Raw genomic sequence first — 19,484 nt, 5'->3', positions numbered from 1 at the left:
GCTACTGTGACCAAAAGCTGCAGTACTACCAGTAACCACTGGGGGGCTGTGCTGAGTCAATGTACACATCAAAAGGTCAAAGTAGCTCTGATTGTTCCTCTTTCTCTGTGCAGCACTAAATCCCTTATTCAAACAGAATAAGATGCCAAGCTCCACTGAGCTATATCCTCCCCTCTGCAGCCAATAGAAACCCTGGAAAACCTAAGCCCCGCCTCCAGGAAGGAGCGAGATTGTCTTACCTAGAATGACCTCTGGAGCTCGGTAGAACCTGGACTGGATGTAGGTGTAAACTCTCTGATGTTCGTAGCAGCTGGAACCAAAGTCTATGACCTGACACACACACACACACACAGAAACAAAGACTATCATTTTCACTTTACACTGAAATAGATATAATTGGTTCACAATATCAAGCGGTGTGATTGATGTTTTGTGTGTGTGTGTGTGTGTGTGTGTGTGTGTGTGTGTGTGTGTGTGTGTGTGTGTGTGTGTGTACCTTGATGCCGCTGCGGCCCTGCTGCTTCAGCAGGATGTTCTCGGGCTTCAGGTCGCAGTGGATGATGCGGTTCTTGTGCAGCGAGTCGAGGCACTGCAGGATGGAGTGGGCGAACTTCCTGACCAGCGGGAGGCTGAAGCCCTGGAACTTGTTCTTCTTGATGAGCTCGTACAGGTTCATGCTGAGCAGCTCGAAGGTCATGCAGATGTGGTTGCGGAAGGTGAAGTTCTCCAGCATGTGGATGACGTTCATGCTGGAGTCCTGGTCCTGCTTCCTCAGGTGCTCCAGGATGCGGATCTCCTCCGCCGCCTGCCGGTGGAAGCGCTTCTCGTTGCGGACCATCTTCAGGGCCACGTGGGTCTGGGACTTGTGGTCGAAGGCCTTCACCACCTGCGGGGCGGAAGCGGGGATCAACAGCCATCACAAGCGGCCTCAGAACTGACGGAAAACGACCACAGAACCACAGAAATGAGTGACTAACAACCACACCAGGGCATTACATGAACTCAAAGTCCACAAACACAAGCACACACTGAATCCATGCAGCACATGGAGCGTGCGCACACACACACACACACACACTGACTCCACAGAATAAAGTCTTCAAAAGCACACTGAAAACAACCACATTACATAAAAGATAAAGAGAATTAAAAATCACAGCAAATGCACAATAAAAGGAACCTGATATATGACAAAAACAAACCTCAAAATCACAAAAATGAGAAACATACACCAAAATTTATCACAATGACAGATTATAAAAGGCCACAGACTAAAAACAACCGGAAAGAGAAGAAACATTTCAACTGGAACTCAAGAAAAACCATAAACACACTAAAAACACTTAAAACATTCAAACAGTCTAAAATAACCACAGTTCAGCACGAACACACCCAAAAACGCAAAAAACAAAACAAACAAAAAAAAACAAAACAATTACAAACAATGATAAAGAGAATAAAAATATCACTTACAGCTGCTACAAGTATATAAAAATAAACTAAAAAGTACTATATATAAACTTCAAAAACAACATGTGAACTTAAAACGGCCATAAAGAAACAATAAATAACTTTAAACGGAGTTCAAATGATCACAAGCCAAAAGCAGGCAGGCTGGGGGGGGTGGGGTCGGTTGCCATGGCAGCAGGCGGGGGGGGGGGGGGGCTGGGGGCGTTACCTGTCCGAAGCTGCCCTTGCCGATGACCTTGAGCACCTCGTAGCGGTAGGCGATGTGGTCGTGCGGGACGTGGATGTAGGACCCCTGGTCGTCGTCGTAGCCGCCGTTGTTGGCTCCGCCCATGACCCCTGACCTCTTCTTCGCGTTGGGACCCACAAAGAACACTGAAGAGAGAGCGGCGGGCAGACGGTCAGCGCCCCGCCTCGCCCCTCGCCCCGCCCGCCCCTCCCCCGCCGGCCCGGGCGCAGCCTCACCCTCCGGGTAGCTGAAGACCTCGTGGTGCTCGAACGACGACATCTTGGCCATGAACTGCTTCATGGCCTGCTCCGGCGACAGGGCGCCCGGCTTGGCCTTGCCCTCGGCGGACTTGGCGGAGGCGGCGCTGCCCTGGCGGCCGTGGTGGGCCGGCTCCGAGGACGAGGCGAGGCGGTCGGGCGGCGGCAGGCCGGGCCGCGAGCCGTTGGGCTGCGAGGTGAGCACCGGCCGCTTGTTGGTGTTCTCCTCGTGCAGCTGGACGCCCTCCGACATGGCGGCTTTGGAGCCCCCCTGCAGCACAACCGGCGCAAAGGGACAGGAAGTCATCCGGCAGCCATGTTTTCTGCCCCCTGGGGGTCAGACGGCTGTGGTGCAGGGTGGCAGGAAGGCAGTGAGGTAACATTTCATAACCCGCTTGTGAAGTGTGCCAAGAAATGCTGTGTGTGTGTGTGTGTGTGTGTGTGTGTGTGTGTGTGTGTGTGTGTGTGTGTGTGTTTGTGTGTGTGTGCGTGTCCTTCACAGCAGCCCATAAACCAATCAGCTGTTTAAAGCAGGACGCTAAAATTAGCGTCCAGGCTGCAGCCGCTGAAGTTTAACTTCACACTTTATTCCACTCATTCTGCTGCAATTAAAACATATTTATACATATTATGGTTCCTGTTATAGTTTAACATTTATGTTGTATATAAAGTTAGATCTTTTCCTTTATTAGATTTCTATTATTATTCTTATTACGATTTGCACTGTTCTTATTCTGTATTTGCACTTTTCACCACTTGCCGCTCTCTCCTGCGAGCCTCCGCACCTGGAAATTTCTCTGAGGTGACATTAATAAAGTCTATTCTATTCTAACAGCAAGCTAACAATAGGCTCAGCGCGAGATAAGAACAGGCGAACAGCAGGGTGACGTCATGGTAACGGCACGGTAACACCATGGTAACGCCACGGCAACGCCACGGTGACGCTGACAACCAGGGAGAAAATTTCTCATGGAGACATAAACTCGAGCAAAACCAGATCAGATGAGATCATTCAGAACGTTTACATGCAGCCAATAACCCATTTCAAACCCTTTTCAAACTCGAAACCCAGCAGCGCGTGGCCATGTAAACACTTGCCAAAACCCAGAAAAAGAAAAAGACCGCTGGGTTACTCCTTTTCAAACTCGAAAGTGCCGCCTTGTAAACGATATCGAGGAATGAGACGTTGTTTGTGGCTCTGCGCATGCTCCATCCGCAATGAATCATGGTCTTTTGAGTCCAGGAACGAGTAGGCGCGAAACTCACCACACTTTTGTCCGTGTGAGGCTTCCGTAACGCACGATACGAACTGTTATTCTGAGCGCGCACGTCGCACATGCTTCCTTCTGAAAGTCGGCGATTTGTACGGCCTGCAGGAAAATCATGAACAACAGAACAACCGTTCTGTCGGCGTTCCGTCTGCAGAACGGAGTCACCGCAGCCTCTGCAGTCCAGTGGAGGAGGTTGCCAGATCTGTCGATCTAGGCCATAAAAAAATCTGAAACTCGTAGAAAGCAGCCCAAACCTCCATCTCGGTTGAAAATCCATGTTAAAACCGTATTTGTATGATAAAAAAAAAAAAAAAAACACGTCATAAATACATAATCATTTCATCAACTCATCCATCGTGTTCAAAAAAGAAGCTTGCTTTGGCAGAAATCCCACCCAATCTGGCAACACAAAGCCGCTCCGGCCAGAGCTGTTTGTTCTGAGAACAGCATGACGCGCGCCGTGGTTTGGAAAGGGAGATCCTGATCGACTGCGCTGACTTGTAAACGGGGTAACTCTGTCTGTTAAAGCATGTAAACGGGGTTTTCCTAATGTTTCAGAAACCCAGATGTTGACCTGAACCCAGATATTAGCTGCATGTAAACGTAGTCACTGTTTGAAGTCGAGGCTACAGGTGAAGCAGCAAAGCTTCACTTCAAGATTTACAGGCTGCTCACAAACCCTAAAATGACACTACTGGAAAAATGCGAACTTTATTTGAAACTGACAGAATCAAATAAATAAGACATAAAAAGTGTGATAACCTTCACTGACAGCAGCCTAAAGTAAATGACAGTAACCCCTGAGAAAACTTGAGTTTCGGGAAACTGAACTTTCGGAAAACAGCATTTTTGAAACGCGTGGCTTCGTGTGAACGAGGAAGAAGGAAAAACATCACTTTCCTCAAACACGCAGTTCTGTATAACTATCAGAAAACGTTCTTTTCATTCAGTAAAACTTTTGATGATCCCACCGGATTTGGAGCAGGTTGTATTTCTACACTGTTCGGATGAGAGTGTGTGTGTGTGTGCATGTATGTGTGTGTTACCGTCAGAGGGTGGTGGTTGTTGTTGCGAAGCGGCGGCAGGGCGACAGGCGACGTGGTCTGAGAGCCGCTGTGACCCGGAGAGTAGACCGGCTCGCCCACTTTGCCTGAAGCAGAGGGAGAGAGGGAGAGGGGGGGGGGAGAGCGAGAGAGAGAGAGAGAGAGGGAGAGAGAGAGAGTTCACACTCAGTTCATCTGACCTGAAACACGCCCAACATCACCTCTCTTCACCCACTTTCACACTTTAGAGACTGTCGTAAAAGCTACAAAATGTATCGATTATCATTATTATTTATTATATTATTGTATTATGTTGTATTTTACAATTGTATTTATTATATATTTAGTATTTATTACATATTTCCTGTTAAATTTTTCAGACTCATGTGCATACAGCGAGATCTTCCTGTGCGTTCTCTGAGCCTGGCAGGCCTGTACATTTCTCCATCGCGAGAGCAATAAAGTATTCTGTTCTATTCTATTCAAAACATTTCATCAAACAGAACTTTTCTCAGCGGATCTGCCGTGTTGACGTTTGTTGGAGGGATCAGCGTCGCTCTAAAATGACCTTTCAGAAGTTTAGGAATCAATCCTAAATCCTGAGGAACAAACACGTGAACATTGAGAGAACAAACCTTCTGCTGTCACACAGCGACATCTAGTGGTCGCAAACATATAAGTCACACGAGAGGTCAGGCAATTAAAAAAAGTAAGTTATGGTTCAGAAAATAGGATGAGAAGGTGACATGAAGGTGAGGTTTAAAGTGTTCCTGAGGGCTTCGTTCAGAACTACAACACGGCGTCGTCTTCTGATGCCCACGCCGGACTGAGCTGAGCAGGAGGCTCGTCCTCACCGGGGGGTCGTCAGGTTCGGCCTGACTGCCGATGTTATCTGCAGCATGCGGCGAAACGTGTTCCGATGTGGAGATCGCATGACGGACCACCGCAGACGGCCGCGTTGCGTAACGCACGTGTCCCAGCTGTCTGCGCAGCTTTAATGTTATGATGCAAAGCAACTGGACGTCCAGAGAGACTGAAACCTCCGGCCGGCGGGGACGGGGGGGGGACGGGGGGGACGGACGAGCAGCTGAGAGTGTCTCTGTAAAAAACTGATGATTTTCAGTAGCGATACACGCAAGTCATCGGTAAACCATCGAGCACAACCACCTGAACCCGCGGCGAAGCCGTCGGGCAGGTTGAACACGGCCGTAACCGAAAGGGAAATTCTAAACCAGTTTGGCAGAACTTTTATCTAGAACCTGAAAACAGGCCGAGCACGTGAACCGGGACCACGGCGGTCCTGCTTCATGTGCGGACAGCGGACAGTCGACGAAGAGACGCTCATCGAAGTTCATGTTCGATGAGGTTAAAGCCGAAGTTAAAGTCAAGACAACAGCAGGGAGTCTGGAAACAACAGGAAGAGTCACGGCCGACATACCGTGAAGGAAATTCCATCACAAACATCCAGGAAGTGTAAACGGGTCAAATCTGGTTCTGACAAGTGATCCGGCGACTCTTCTCATCACTACATCGATGGATGGCAAGGTGCACGAAGCCGAGAGGACGAGCACGAAGGCGTCTGAGAACTGGTCAGATCAGTGCGATCTGTGACCAGAAGAGTGTCAATCCCTGTGTTTACGCGGGACTTTCACTCCTCTATCACTCCTCTATCACTCTGAATGAAGCTTAATTCCTCTCTAAAACGACCATGTGCCCTCCTGAAAACTTTATTCACAATTAAGTTTGAATCCGAACAGACCGGCGGGTTTATTCTCCTTTTTATGTAGAATTATATGTTAATGAGGCGACCTCATTCTGGCCGTTCTGCTCCGTCGTGATGACGCAATATTCCAAGATGGCGGCCCGCGGTTCAACTTGGACGGAGACGATTTATTTAACGGTAGTTTTAGGAGAACCGGACATCATTTTAAAAAGCTGCAGCATCAAAGTTAATCCAGAAAGAGAGAGAGAGAAATGCTGTTTAGGTCAGTGCGCCACGGCCGTCCCGTCCAATCAGAACGCTTCGCAGACCCCGGCGGGAGAGAGGAGTTAATCCTTCATTTTTCCCCATGTAAACACGACGCTCATGGATATAATCCTGAATTACTTAATTCAGAATAAACCAATCGGCGTGAAGCAGCCTCTCAAAGTCGCTGCAGAAACGATGTGAGCCTGGAAAACGAAGGCTAACGTCCGATTGGTCGTACAGCAAACTCTGTCAACGAAACATTTCGACAACTGCGTCACAGTTCGGGATTCACTCATTCATCTGCTGAGTCGAGGCGTGTGCGCGGCCGACTCGCCGCCGGGAGGATGAGGGTGTTATTATAGCCGGCTAATCCGCTGCCGGCCCATCTCCGTCTGCAGACTCCACGCCGTGAATAGCAGCAACGGCGCGGAGAGGTCAGAGATGAAAGGTCACAGCGGAGTTCTCCTCCGAGGCTCCAGACGCCAAACCAGCAACACCGGGAGAAACACAACGGCGTGCCGAAGCTCACCGCAGTTTGGGTTTTCTCACAAAACGGGTGGCTTCATATGTCAGGGTTCTGGCTGGTTTTCTGGAGGCTTCTTGGAATATTGTTCAATCTTTACAAAATTTCAAGTTAATTTGTTGCTCTTTAAAAAGAAAAGAGCAACAAATTAGTGGGTGAAATTTACTTAAATTTATAACTAATCAACATTTTTCTAAAATTCAATATTCAACAATACAATATTGTTTATGTCGATGTAGATTTTTGAGTCAGAATCAGGTTTATTTCCAAGTACAGAAGGCCAAACGGGGAATTGGTTTTGGTGGAGGAGCAAACAGACAAAAGAAAGAACAGATTTAAAAAGGCACAAGTATAAAATATAAATAGGAGGAATTAAGAGAAGAACAAATGACATAATGGCAATAAAAACAATAAATATGGTGAGGATTTACAGAATCGACATAATTTACAAAAATTACAAAGGTCAAAGGTGTTTACAGTGATGTTTATGGGGCTGAGGATCGTCCGCTTTGCGTCAAAACATTCACTTTAAGAGTTGCAGCAGGATTAATTTTGCACCAGGATACAAACCGCCATGATGCTGGAATTGTACTTATTTTGAAGACGTTCCATTTTCATGCATATATTCTACTTTTTGCACTAAAACATTTGGATTAGTGGATGTTTGTGCATTACTGTGCTCATTTCCCTGCTCTGACCCTCGCTAGTTTCACCCTCAACTAAAATTACTTTAAACCCTAAAAACGTTGATTTTTTTTATTCACCATTTTTCTGGAGCTTAGTTTCAGTTTTTCAGGATTTTGAGCCACGATGGGTAAGACTGACTGAATAAAACACAACAAAAACAGACTTTACATCATATAATCGCCATTTCGAGAAAAAAAGAGCCACATCGGCCAGTCCGAGAGGGCAGCAGGGGATCAAAGTGCGGCCGGAAGCGTCGTCCGCTCTGATGCTGTCAAATTAAATTCACACGTCAAAGGAAATTAAAAAAAGAAACACTTCAATGAATCTAAAGCCCAGCGTTTATATTGTCAAGGCTCAGCAGTCGCCGTCATGTTTGAGCTGTTCGGAGATCAGAGAGCGTCTGAGTGAGCGGGGCTGGACGGGTTTCCAGATGTCGGCGTGTCGATGGAGTCCCTCGCAGGCCACCGTCCAGCAGCAGCTCAGCGATCGCAGGTGGAGGCGGACAGATGGCTGCCGCCGCTGCCGCTAATCTGAACGCTCGCCGTAATCCTGCTAATGAGGCCGACCGGAGGCCGGCCGGCCGGCTGAGCGCGCCGCCCCGGAGCCGCTGAGCCTCGGATAACCGGCAGGACGTCAACGCCGGAAGTCCTGCAGCTCCGCTAACGCAAATCAGAAACCAGACTCACTGCTAAAAACAGGCTAACACACACTGTACACAACCACCGGACGGGGATCCGGCTGGTTCTGGACCGGTCTCACACCGATACACACTCTTTCTCAGAACAGGCAAAGCTTCAGGCGATCTCTGAGGACCCCTAAAAGGGGCTCCTGGACCCAGCTTGGGCCTCGCTTTGAGAGGTGACTGCGCCGATATATCTGATCTGTAAATCTGACTAATCTAATCAGTGAAAGACGCCGACGAATCGCCGTTTTCTTTTTTTGAGAGCTTCTAAAAGCGGCGTTCCTCCGAAAGGGCGCGCAGGGGGGCGGCCGGGACGCGTTCCTGGAGTCTGCAGGTCGAGTGACGGATCGGTCCTGGAGAGCGCCCCGGCTGCCTGACAGATGCCGGCTGAACCCGACACCGGTCTGGAAATGGCAGCTCGCAGGGGCGAGCACGCCCGGCACGCCGTGTCCCCGGGGACCGGCGGGAGGCGGGCAGGGCGGCCGGGTCGCCGACCTCTGACGGCCACCTGGAAAGCCTCGCCGCTTTCCCTGAACCGCGCCGGGCGGGTATTTGCGTCCGCCGTCGACGAATCCCGAAGCACACGGAGGAAAGTCTGCGTTCAGGTGTCACGCACACACAGAGCGTCGTCAAAACGCCGCCCGGCACGTCGTCAACAGACCAACAAGACTTACTGCGGGAGAAATTCAGAAACTGCTTCTTGAATGCAACAAATGCAAAAAAATTCCAGTTAATAGTTAGATAGTTGATAAGGTCATGAATAAATGAAGCTTATTTAGGCCAACGGACAAACATGGCGGCCTCCACAGCGCCACGACTCGGTGCTTCCACAGCTGTGAGTCTTCTGTAGAGACAACCCAACGCCGCGGTCCGTCCGTACGAATGTCGGCGTCCTCGCCGTCCTCGATGTTAACAGCGTTCGTGGTTTTTGGCACGCCAACCATTGGTTTCACCGTTTTTTTCAAATCGTTGACGTGTAAACGCACGCCCTTTCCAAAAAACGGCGCTTCTTCACGTGAAACGCTGTGGCGTAAATGCTGGCGAATTCAGCCCCGTTTTCCCAAACAAGCTGCTGAAGCTGATCGTTCTCCATCGACACTAAAGTTGGCCTGACCGGCTGTCCAGCTGCACTTTGTGCAGCATCATGCAGTATCAACACCGATCAGCTGCTGAAAATGCTTAAGACTTTAATGCATTTGCAATAAAACGGCCATCAGATATCTGATTTATTATCAATAACCTGATACTGACCGCGAATAAACGCGATGCTAATGCACAGATGGAGCTTTCAGGGCTTAATGACAGCCTCTAATAGAATAAACCTGAATTATTTAAAGCAAAACTACAATAAAATAAGAAAAACAGGCTATAAATAACCGTCTGCAGAGTGTTGTTTAGCTTTAAATAGACACGTCAGTGCAGAATGGGATCATCTCAATAGAAATAAATTCAGATTATTATCAAAACAACGTGGCATCGCCTTATTATTGTTATTTTTACTGGAGGTGGTCTACAGGGCGAGAACCGAGCGACCTGTGGCCGGAGTCCCGATCCGGGCCCGAGGCCACGAACCCGGCAGGAACCCGGCAGGAACCCGCAGGTCTCCGCGGTCAGAGGACCGGGAGAACCGGGAGTCCCGGGAGGAGCGAGCCGGGCCGCAGACGGCAGCAGGACGGCCGACTGTCACTCCTCATCTGCGGCTAAAAATAAACCTGACAGACGGCGGAGGAAGACGTCCGGAGCGGGGCCCCTCCGCGGCTCCCGGCCCCCGCACGGCCGCCCCGCCGCCCGCACGGCGTCCCGCACGGCGTCCCGCCGCCACCGGAGCGTCTGCAGAACCGCAACATCAGTAAAAGCAGCAGAACCGGCCGCGGCTGGAGGATGTTTGTGTCGCCGCCGCACAGCTAGCCGAGCCGCCTGCCTCCTCCCGGCTCCCGCTCCGCCTCCGGCCCGCCGCGGCGACGGAGCCCGGAGGCGGAGGGACGGCGGAGGCTCCCCGCCGCAGCGCCCGGGCTCCGGAGCCCCGAGGCCGGACACGCGCGCTGCGCTCACCCGTCGGGAGGACCGAGGCTCCGGGCTTCTTGGTTAACATGGCGGCCGCTCCTCTCCTCTGGACGCAGACGGACGGGACGCCTCCTCTTCCTCCTCTTCCTCCTCCCGCGGCTCCTCCTCTTCCTCCTCCCGCTCCTCCTCCCGCTCCTCCAGACATGAGGACTTCCTCCTCCGCTTCCTCTTTTCACTCTTTATATAAAAACTTCATGTTCTGCTCCAATATCTGCTTTTACTCCACTTTACTCCTCATACTCCCCTATGTCTCCTCTAACTCATTTTATGTCTTATTTTATTCCCTCTATTCATACTTTCACTCTTCATTTACCAACTTTCACTCTTCATGTACTTTCTTTTCCTCCTTATGTGCCTCTTTTACTCTTTGTATACCTGGTTTTAATCCTAATATACTTTATTTTACACCTAATATGCCTATTTTATGTTCCTCCTTATATACTTCCAGCTCCTTCCATATACTTCCGTTTTCACTTCCAATATCTTCTAATACTCCTTTACTGTTTATATTCCTCTATTGATGGATAATTCCTGACCTCGCAAACCTCATTCGTTCCCTTTATATTCCATTTTATATCCTAATTTTACTCCTAACACACCTTCTATATCTGCTTCTCTAACTAAACTGACTGAAACACCATCTTTTCACTCTGTTTGCACCTTCTTTCATCTTTTAAATATTTTTTGTTACATCCATTGTTGCTCTTGTATTTGTTTATGAAATTACTAAAAATCTAACTCATATTTTAATGAATCAATTTGATTTTTACCTATTCGTATTCATCTTTTGTATCTTTTATACACGTATATATATTTTTTACTTTTGATTTATGAACTTTTGATTTGATCACAATGTGAATAATGGATGTTTATTTTATTTGAACAAAAACATAATTTTATATTTAGGTGCCTTCAGTAATTTACTGATATAAAACTTCATATATTTTTTCCGTTTTGATACATCATCAGTCGTTGAATTGAAAGAGACGTTTAACTGAGCTGAAGAGGTATTGACACTGAACTGAATTGAATTTTTCTTAACTGATTTGCGGCTTGGATTTGGTTCAAAAAGCGCTGTTAGCTGGTATTTAATATACATTTATTTTGGTTTCGTTCTGGTTACCATCATCTTCATCATCCTCATCTTCATCATTATCATCATCATCATGACTGTTCTCAATGGAGGATTACTGACAAGCTGCTTGGAGACCAACAACTTGTTTACATCACGGACGAAGGTGTGTGTGTGTGTGTGTGTGTGTGTGTGTGTGTGTGTGTGTGTGTGTGTGTGTGTGTGTGTGTGTGTGTGTGTGTGTGTTGTTATATAATCACTCTGTAATTTAACTAAAAGGTGTGCAACCTGAGCTGCCCTCCCTCCACACACACACACACACACACACACACACACACACACACACACACACACACACACACACACACACACACACACACACACACTCAATAATAAGCTCAAATAACCACCATGGACACTCTTGCACTATGACTTCATGATGACTGACTGCAGAGGTTTCAGGTTATAGAGCATCTTCCTCCCACTAACTAATGTAACTTCAGAGTAACTAGTACCACTGTCTGCAGGTAACTAGTGAAATAATTTCACATAAATAAAGTAAACAGTAATCAAATGAGTTACTGTTGTATTTTTTACTTAAATGACTTATTGTAATGAGATGTTGTGACCATTAAATTGTCATTGTAACCAATCGTCACGTAATCTCATCAATGAATGAATTACTTTTATTTTCACTGAATAATAAAGTTAGTCCATTTATTTTCCAATTAGTAACAAGAAACATTCGGCAAGTTATGTTTTAAAAGTAATTTTTTATAGATACTAGTTTTTTTTAAAGCAATCTATTTAGTGAGTGAGTTAAAATATTTTAAAACTAACTGATAACTACAAAAAGTAACTATTGCATCACTTTAACAAAATGTCTTGAAATGTGTCAAATAATTGGGATCCTGATCTCAGACATCATTTCAGTCAGATGAGGCCCAGAACTTCTCTCTCACGTCTCCTGATGCACTTTGCACCAATAGGGTTCCTCCGTCCTGCATGATGACGTCATTTAGAACTTTCCTGACTGAGAAGTTTGCAACAATGTATCAGTTTGAATGACGTCAGCATTTAATGTCACCCAGATATGCAAATGAGTGCTATGTAAATTAGATGATGACACTGGCAACTATGGAAAGGAAAAACTCCCTTTGAAAAGGAACAAACGTTCCTTTTGAAAGTTGACACTTAATCAAAAAAATGACAGTAAAAGACACTTGACAGAATAAATTACAAACTGGAAAAGCAACATTAATTTAAATTATTCAAATATTGCTGGGTGATGATCTGAGACGAAACACCAGTCACACTTCATTTGTATCTGCAGACAGCATTTCTACATTCATGGACATACCTCTGCTGACATAGATCTCTCTGTCTGATCACCTGTCAAGTCACGTGATGCACTTTGCTCCAATAGGGCTTCTTCTTTCTGTACACAAACGTGTGGCCCAGCTGGACTCCAGAAAAGGAAAAATCAAACTGAAAGTGGTGAATTATAGTAACGGAGCCACGCCTTATTGCTGTCAGTAACAGTAACGGTGCTGTAACGCTGTGAAAAGTAATCAATTAGATAACCTGTTGATAAAAGTAATAACGCCGTTTATTTTTAACGCAGGTACTCCCATCACTGGTAACCTGCGACTGAAATCAATTTTTTTTCTGTTTTAATTAAATGAAAATATTCAGATTAATGGCAGGTAACTGTAACCAAACACTGACCGAGCACAAGACTTCAAGACTCACCTTCACCAGGTAACAGAAGAGTTAAGGTCCACCATAGAGCGACAGAGCCCTCTGCTGGCCACGAGGGAGAAGTGCATCAGCTCCACCGCAGCCACGTGATTCAGAACTACAGCGGTCTACTTCTACTCTCTTTTACGGTTTTAAATCCTCATAACAGTTTTTTTTTAAGTAAGGGGATTATTTTATTTCTTACGTTTTATTTATTTTGGAGTTAAAAATTGGTCATCTTTGTTTTTGTCTTCCTTTTCTTTCTTTTGTTATTAACATTGATTCGAAATTTGATTCATTCTCATTATGATGCAGTGTTCATTTATTTTAATGTGAGATGTTGATGGAAAAAAATACAATTTTCCCTGAAAATAAGCTTTTTTGTTTGGATGAATGTCATAATTTTATGGTTTTCACATTTCAATTAAAAGGAAATTACTAAAATGTAATTTAATTTAATTAACTAATTAATTAGTTTCACACAAATTATTTTGTATTTATGAAACTATCATCTATTTGTTTTAATAATGTTTTGTAGTCTTTCAATGAATATCCAGCACTGTGTTGAAAGGCCTCAAAAACCAACGGCTGGAATCAATTTTTAATCTAAAGTAGAAATTTAAGAAAGATTTCCACATGAAAAAAGGCAAAATGATTTTAAAAATCACAGATTTTTTTTCAAATTTAACAAAATAATTTTCATTTTTGATTAAAAAATATACATACCCACAGTGTAAAAGGAATCAATAAACAGTTTGAATTTCAACTGAATTTGGACTGATTTTCACTTTGATATTTGATCTTGAACAAAAACGAAGCGTAAAAGAAAACAACAACAAAAGATGGTAAATAACTTCAGAGGGAGGAAGCTGAAGCTGATCTCATCACATCATTTCTCTTTTCATAGATGTAATCTTGACTTCCTGTTTCTTTAATTCCATGTTCTACCATGTAGACAATAATAATAATGATAAGAAGAAGAAGAAGAAGAAGAAGAAGAAGAAGAAGAAGAAGAAGAAGAAGAATGAATGAATGAATGAATGAATGAACTGGGTTTTCACATAGATATAAACCATATTTATATTTATACAAAGTATATCAAAACACGACAAGTGATAATAATACATAAATTACAACAAAAGAACAACAATAACAAATCAATGAAGACATAAATCATTTCTCACACCTTCATCACTGTATTATGTAAAAGAATTGTCTTTATATTGTGTTTTAAGCTGTCGCCTGTTTGAGTTTCACCCTCATTGAAACACTGAATCTTCTTACTCTTTGATTTCCAGGTTGCATTTTGTTTATTTATTCCGAAACAGCCTCTGTATATTTGGAGCCGGTGTTGGTTTGTGCATGGTGAGTTCTTATAAAATGATTAACAAGGTGAAGTGTGTGTGAGACTCACACACCTCTCATAATGTTGTAGAAGCCTGTTAACCACATGACATGCTTCTGTTCACTTTACTGTCAAGTTCTTCAACATACATATTCATATCATTTTAGACTATTAAGGTACAAACACAACATACGGTAAACAATAATAATTACAAAAATTTGAATTGTTATTTTCTCATCCTCTCATTAAAACATATCAGATCTTACTTGTCACATTGTATATTTACATATAAATTCAATATAATATGCATACACAAAAATATGTCACCTATATAACTTTGCATCATGCAACAAATTCACAGCTATAAACTCACACACACCCTCTTTCCTCTTTTTCCATTTTTATTATTCACCCTTTCAGTTTGTTCAGTATGTACTGCACAATACACACCTGGTAATGAATACAGGGTGAAACGTTTCATGTTGAGGTCATGTTTGTGCCAAAACGTCTGGATTTACTGAGGACAGAAAACATGAATAAATCTGACATGAAAATAAAGAGGTGTCACAACTGTTCAGTTTTAAGCAAAGACTCCAGGAGGAACAGCTGCAGATCAACAGAAGAAACTGTGATCTAAATTCAACCCGATGCATGATCTCCCTCTGTCCTACATGAAAGCAGAGCTGTGACTTATGTCTTTATAGATACAGGTCGTTCCTCTGCCGCTCTGAGAACCTGCCCCTCCAAAGGTCACGGCCCTGCTGGGTTTAACCTGGACTGCCCTTCTTTGAGGAATATTGAATTCCTGTAATTATGACTCCAGATTTCTACACTGTAACTGAAATATGTTCAGACAAGGGATCAACATGTGTGGAGATTCATGATCAAGAACAAGTTTTTTTTGGTTTAAAACTGAAATACTTCTTGAGAATCTGCTTCATTGCTTTGTGATTGATCTATATTTCTACTGGCTCCCTAATTGTGCAATTTCCAAATAACATTATTTGTGTTTAAATCTTCATGATAGTTTATTTTTGTCAAACCTTGCTTTCAAGTTGCTCATTTCTTGACTAATTTTCTCCAGTTTTTCTTTTCATTTCTACCTTGAACAGAAAATATCTGTCATCGGCAAACAAAACCTGTGGCACCTTGCAAATGACATTTATAGACAGAATAACTAATCAAATTCAGTCTGGTTGAAGTTGATTGGAACCAGCATGATGCAGCTTTAAGTTATTTCTTATTAAAGTCTTTCTTCTGCTTTCATTTCTGTTCTTCTGCATTGTGCTTCTGCAGACGATCAGCATGATTCAAATCATCACTGTGTGTGTGTGTGTGTGTGTGTGTGTGTGTGTGTGTGTGTGTGTGTGTGTGTGTGTGTGTGTGTGTGTGTGTGTGTGTGTGTGTGTGTGTGGTTGCTTTTAACCCACTCACAGCTTCCTCTGCAAACAGGAAACAACATACAACTTCATGGAAATGCCGCACAGAGCTTTACATGTTAATGAGCTGTGTGTGTGTGTGTGTGTGTGTGTGTGTGTGTGTGTGTGTGTGTGTGTGTTTCCAATGAAACCAAAGTGCAAACATTGACTACTTAAGAATAAATACTTTATTCAAGCCGCTGAGCTTCAGTCTGGTTGAAAATGAATCCAGGTCACTTTTTACGCAGATGACACAAAATTTATTTACCAGAAGTGAAAAGAATTCAAAGAAAAGTTGGAGAAACACATACCTTTTTTATTGAATGCTATATATCTAAAAAGCTTCAGAAGAATCCAGTAAGCTTCCAGATTTTTTGTATGAAATAGCTGTAAACTGATATTTTCTGTGTTTCTCCTTTTTTCTTTGTTTGTTTGTTTTTTGTTTTTTTTTTTGTTTTTTTGTTTGTTTTGTCTGAACAGGTCAAATAAAAAGTCCAAACTATCATAACTTGATATCTTAAAAATGCTTTTTACAAAGCAGGCCTTTGTTGAAGCTCATACTATGCAGTGCATTGTTTTCATAACCTCAAGAGCCAATAAAGATCTTCATAAATCTCCTGTTGTTTGCCCAGTCAAGGCCCAAATTTCTGTCCATTGACTGAAGACAGTGTTAGTTTGAAAGCACGGTGTACCACAGGAAATATGCTGAGATCCACTGCAGTTTTCATTCATTGACACTGATCTCACTAATGTTTCAAAATGAATCGAAATCCAACTTTATGCAGATGACACAACATTATACTATATATAAACCAGGGGATTTGGTCACAGAGGTGTGATGGCAAACGGTCATTTTCTATTTTCAGTCAGTGTTTCTATTTTTGAGTCATGTTAGTGGGAAGCCATTCCGCCTCCGTTCGTTCTCCATCGAGTCTTCACTTTAAATACATTCCTCATTTGGAAGGTACGACGGAGTAGAAGGGTCAGGTTGAAGATGGGCAGCTATGTGTTAAAGTGTCTTTTGAAAAAAATCCAAAATGAATCAAGCCTTTTAGACCCTGTTGTTTCATGAAAACGCATACTTAACCGTCTTCATGCATTCAGTTGCTGGAGTTCGGGTGAAGCGATGCTCTGCAGGGTCGTCGGGGGGTTTGCAGGATTTATGCAGCTCACAGAAAGCCAGCCTCCTCCCATCGCTACGTCACTTCTGGTAAATGGCTTGTGGACTTCTCTTACAGTAACCCAGCCCGCAGTGCAGCCCGAGCTCTCTGTGCTTTTTTGTGATATTTGGCAGCTGTGACTTCTAAGAACCAACGATGTGCTTCCCCCACAATTGTTGTTCACAAACTGCGGCGTGTTTGTCAGTGTGGTCGATGAGCTCTCTCGCAGGGACTTCACACATGCTTCAAACACTGCAGGCTACAAAAGGAGGAGACAAAACCCTACTTTTGAATGTTTTGTTTGCTTGTTTCAGTAGACATTGGGGAAAGTTTGCACTGCAGCACCATGTGCGGAGTTCCTCAAGGATCAGTTCTGGGGCCTCTTTAAATACACTTGGCTGTTAGTAAATAACCCCACACAACATCTGGACTAGAAAATAAACAAATTGATAAGAAAACTTTGGATGAGGTTGTTTCATATCTGTTAACTAGAGATACACAAGGGACCCAGAGTTGATCCCTGAGGAACTCCGAACCTCAGTATAAAAGTTGTTTATTTCAATTCGTTCACACCAGAGACGTGACAGCAACATGCTGACAAAGTAACCAGGATGATTATTCTTCTGCTGCGCCAAGACAAAAGTCTTAAAAAGCCTCTGTGTTGTTTGAAGTGAGGCGTATGTAAATTTCAGTTTTATGCAGATGATGGCCTCGTCTATGTTTCCCACCAACAGACCCAAAATACCGTCTCATGCTCGTGTCATGGAGGAGAATTATTCAGTCAAACAGTAAAATAGAAAAATAAAGAGGACCCACAATTAATCCCTGAGGAACTCCGATCCTCACAGGCAGTTTCTCACAGCTTTCAACTGTGAAACAAACTATAAATCATGTGTCATTTGTTGACACATGACAGCGCACATGCTCACTTTTTCAAATTTAATCAAAACATTAAAAGAGTATAGAAGCAAACTTCCTCCTCGTCTTCTTCCTTCTTCTCCAAGTGTCGCTCCCTGAGGAACTCCACAGTCAAACTTAAAAAATGTGAGGCTGAAGTTTTTTGCAACCTGTTTGCCTTCAAGAGGCGATGACGGATCGCGGACAGTAGAGGGAGACTGAGCTGCCTGTTGGTTTGAATTAAAAGACACCTTGAAGGAGGAGGAGGAGGAGGAGGAGGAGGAGGCTGGAAACCTTGACGCCGCCGAGCGAGGAGTCAGACTTTTACATTTTTAGTCCTCACCTCTTGTTTCGGTGGCGGCCTTGGTGTGTGTGTGTGTGTGTGTGTGTGTGTAAGTAAAGGTTTCAGTGTGAGTCAGCTTGTTGCAGACACTGCTGCTGCTGCAGTAATGAGAGGAAGTCATTTTGTCTTGGCTTTCGATGTCTATGAGAAGATGGTTTTCATTGTGAAAGCTGCAAACAGCCTCAGAGATCAGATTGCATAATCCAATAATCCAATAATCCATCAGCATGAAGTTTTCAGCAGGAACAATTTATTGTTAATAGTTTTCTTGAATCATTTCACAGCTATTTGCGAGGAAGCAGGAGTTCATGAAATTTTGTTTTTGTGGCAAAACAATCCAATAAGAGGAAGAGTGAAGGAGCCAGACTCAGTTCTACTTCTTCACTACGTTTCAGCTTGTTCAGCACAGAGCGACGATTTCTTAAAGCTGTACATCCTTCAAATAAATAGCATTCATAGTCTCTTTAAAAACCCATCAGCCTGTTTGCAGCTGGTCGGGATGTCAGGCCCAGATTACAGACATGTTGCTAACTGGAGTTTCACCTCAGCCTCGGACCGAAGCACTGACGAACACAGTTCTCTGTGGAGCTGCTGGGATATCCTTCCACCACAACAAACTCAAGAAAGTAGGACAGCGGCTTAAAAGAAAATCAAAGAAAGCAAAACCATTCACACACGTGCGCGCGCACAGAGGTCACACTTTCGGGGTTGAAGTCATGGCAGAAAATAAAGGCCCGTCGAAAATATTTCACTACTTCTGTTTATCTTATCGGCAGGAAGTTTGTCTCGTCTTGCACTTTCTCACAGATGACAATCTAAACCACCGAGACGAGATAAGACGCCGAACCGAGACACAGGAACACACAAAGGGGAAGATAACTGTGAAATTAACAGGAAGACATGTGGTTATTTTCAGATATAGCTGTATTTTCTAATCAATTATTTATAGAAAACTTCTATTTTTAATGAAGTTATGAAAATAGAGTTAAAGATGAGCCACAACGAGGAACAAATGACCGAAACGACTGGAGATGAAAAGAAAGTTTGAAAAAATGATGCAGATTAGTTTTCCACCTGGACTTTTTTTACTAAAGATGCTGCTCTGAGTCAGACTGGTTTAGAAAAGCTGTCAGATTATTCTATTCTTCAGCTTTTTTAAGTGAAAAATGTACTTTCAATCGTTCATATTATTTTAATTCTGGAGCATTTCTCTGTGTCGCAAAGTGTTTCAGCCAAACATGAAGCCAGAGCATTTAAAGATTCAGTTTTATTTGCATTTGTTTGCATGTGCCCATGCATAAATAGACTAATAAATTA

At 43.9% G+C, this 19,484-nt stretch overlaps 1 protein-coding gene across 2 annotated transcripts in view; it reads right to left on the bottom strand.

Annotated features, from left to right (window-relative positions):
* Window positions 1-10,289, bottom strand: part of dyrk2 (dual-specificity tyrosine-(Y)-phosphorylation regulated kinase 2) — a 31,854-nt gene extending 21,565 nt beyond the window's left edge. For both annotated transcript variants that reach the window (XR_003933335.1, XM_030113633.1), the window contains exons 1-6: window positions 10,181-10,289; window positions 4,271-4,374; window positions 1,933-2,224; window positions 1,679-1,842; window positions 497-886; window positions 240-330 (exon numbers count right to left, since the gene is read on the bottom strand). Coding sequence is in view for 1 of the 2 variants with exons in the window: in XM_030113633.1 (XP_029969493.1) it covers window positions 240-330; window positions 497-886; window positions 1,679-1,842; window positions 1,933-2,224; window positions 4,271-4,374; window positions 10,181-10,220 (1,081 nt within the window). In the remaining variant the exon portion in view is untranslated. The remainder of the gene's footprint in view (window positions 1-239; window positions 331-496; window positions 887-1,678; window positions 1,843-1,932; window positions 2,225-4,270; window positions 4,375-10,180) is intronic.
* Window positions 10,290-19,484: the final 9,195 nt, after the last annotated feature.

This window comes from Salarias fasciatus, chromosome 17 (genome assembly GCF_902148845.1).
Source record: "Salarias fasciatus chromosome 17, fSalaFa1.1, whole genome shotgun sequence".
Taxonomy (NCBI): domain Eukaryota; kingdom Metazoa; phylum Chordata; class Actinopteri; order Blenniiformes; family Blenniidae; genus Salarias; species Salarias fasciatus.
Note: the sequence above shows the minus strand (reverse complement) of the source record. Positions and strands in the feature narration are given on the sequence as shown.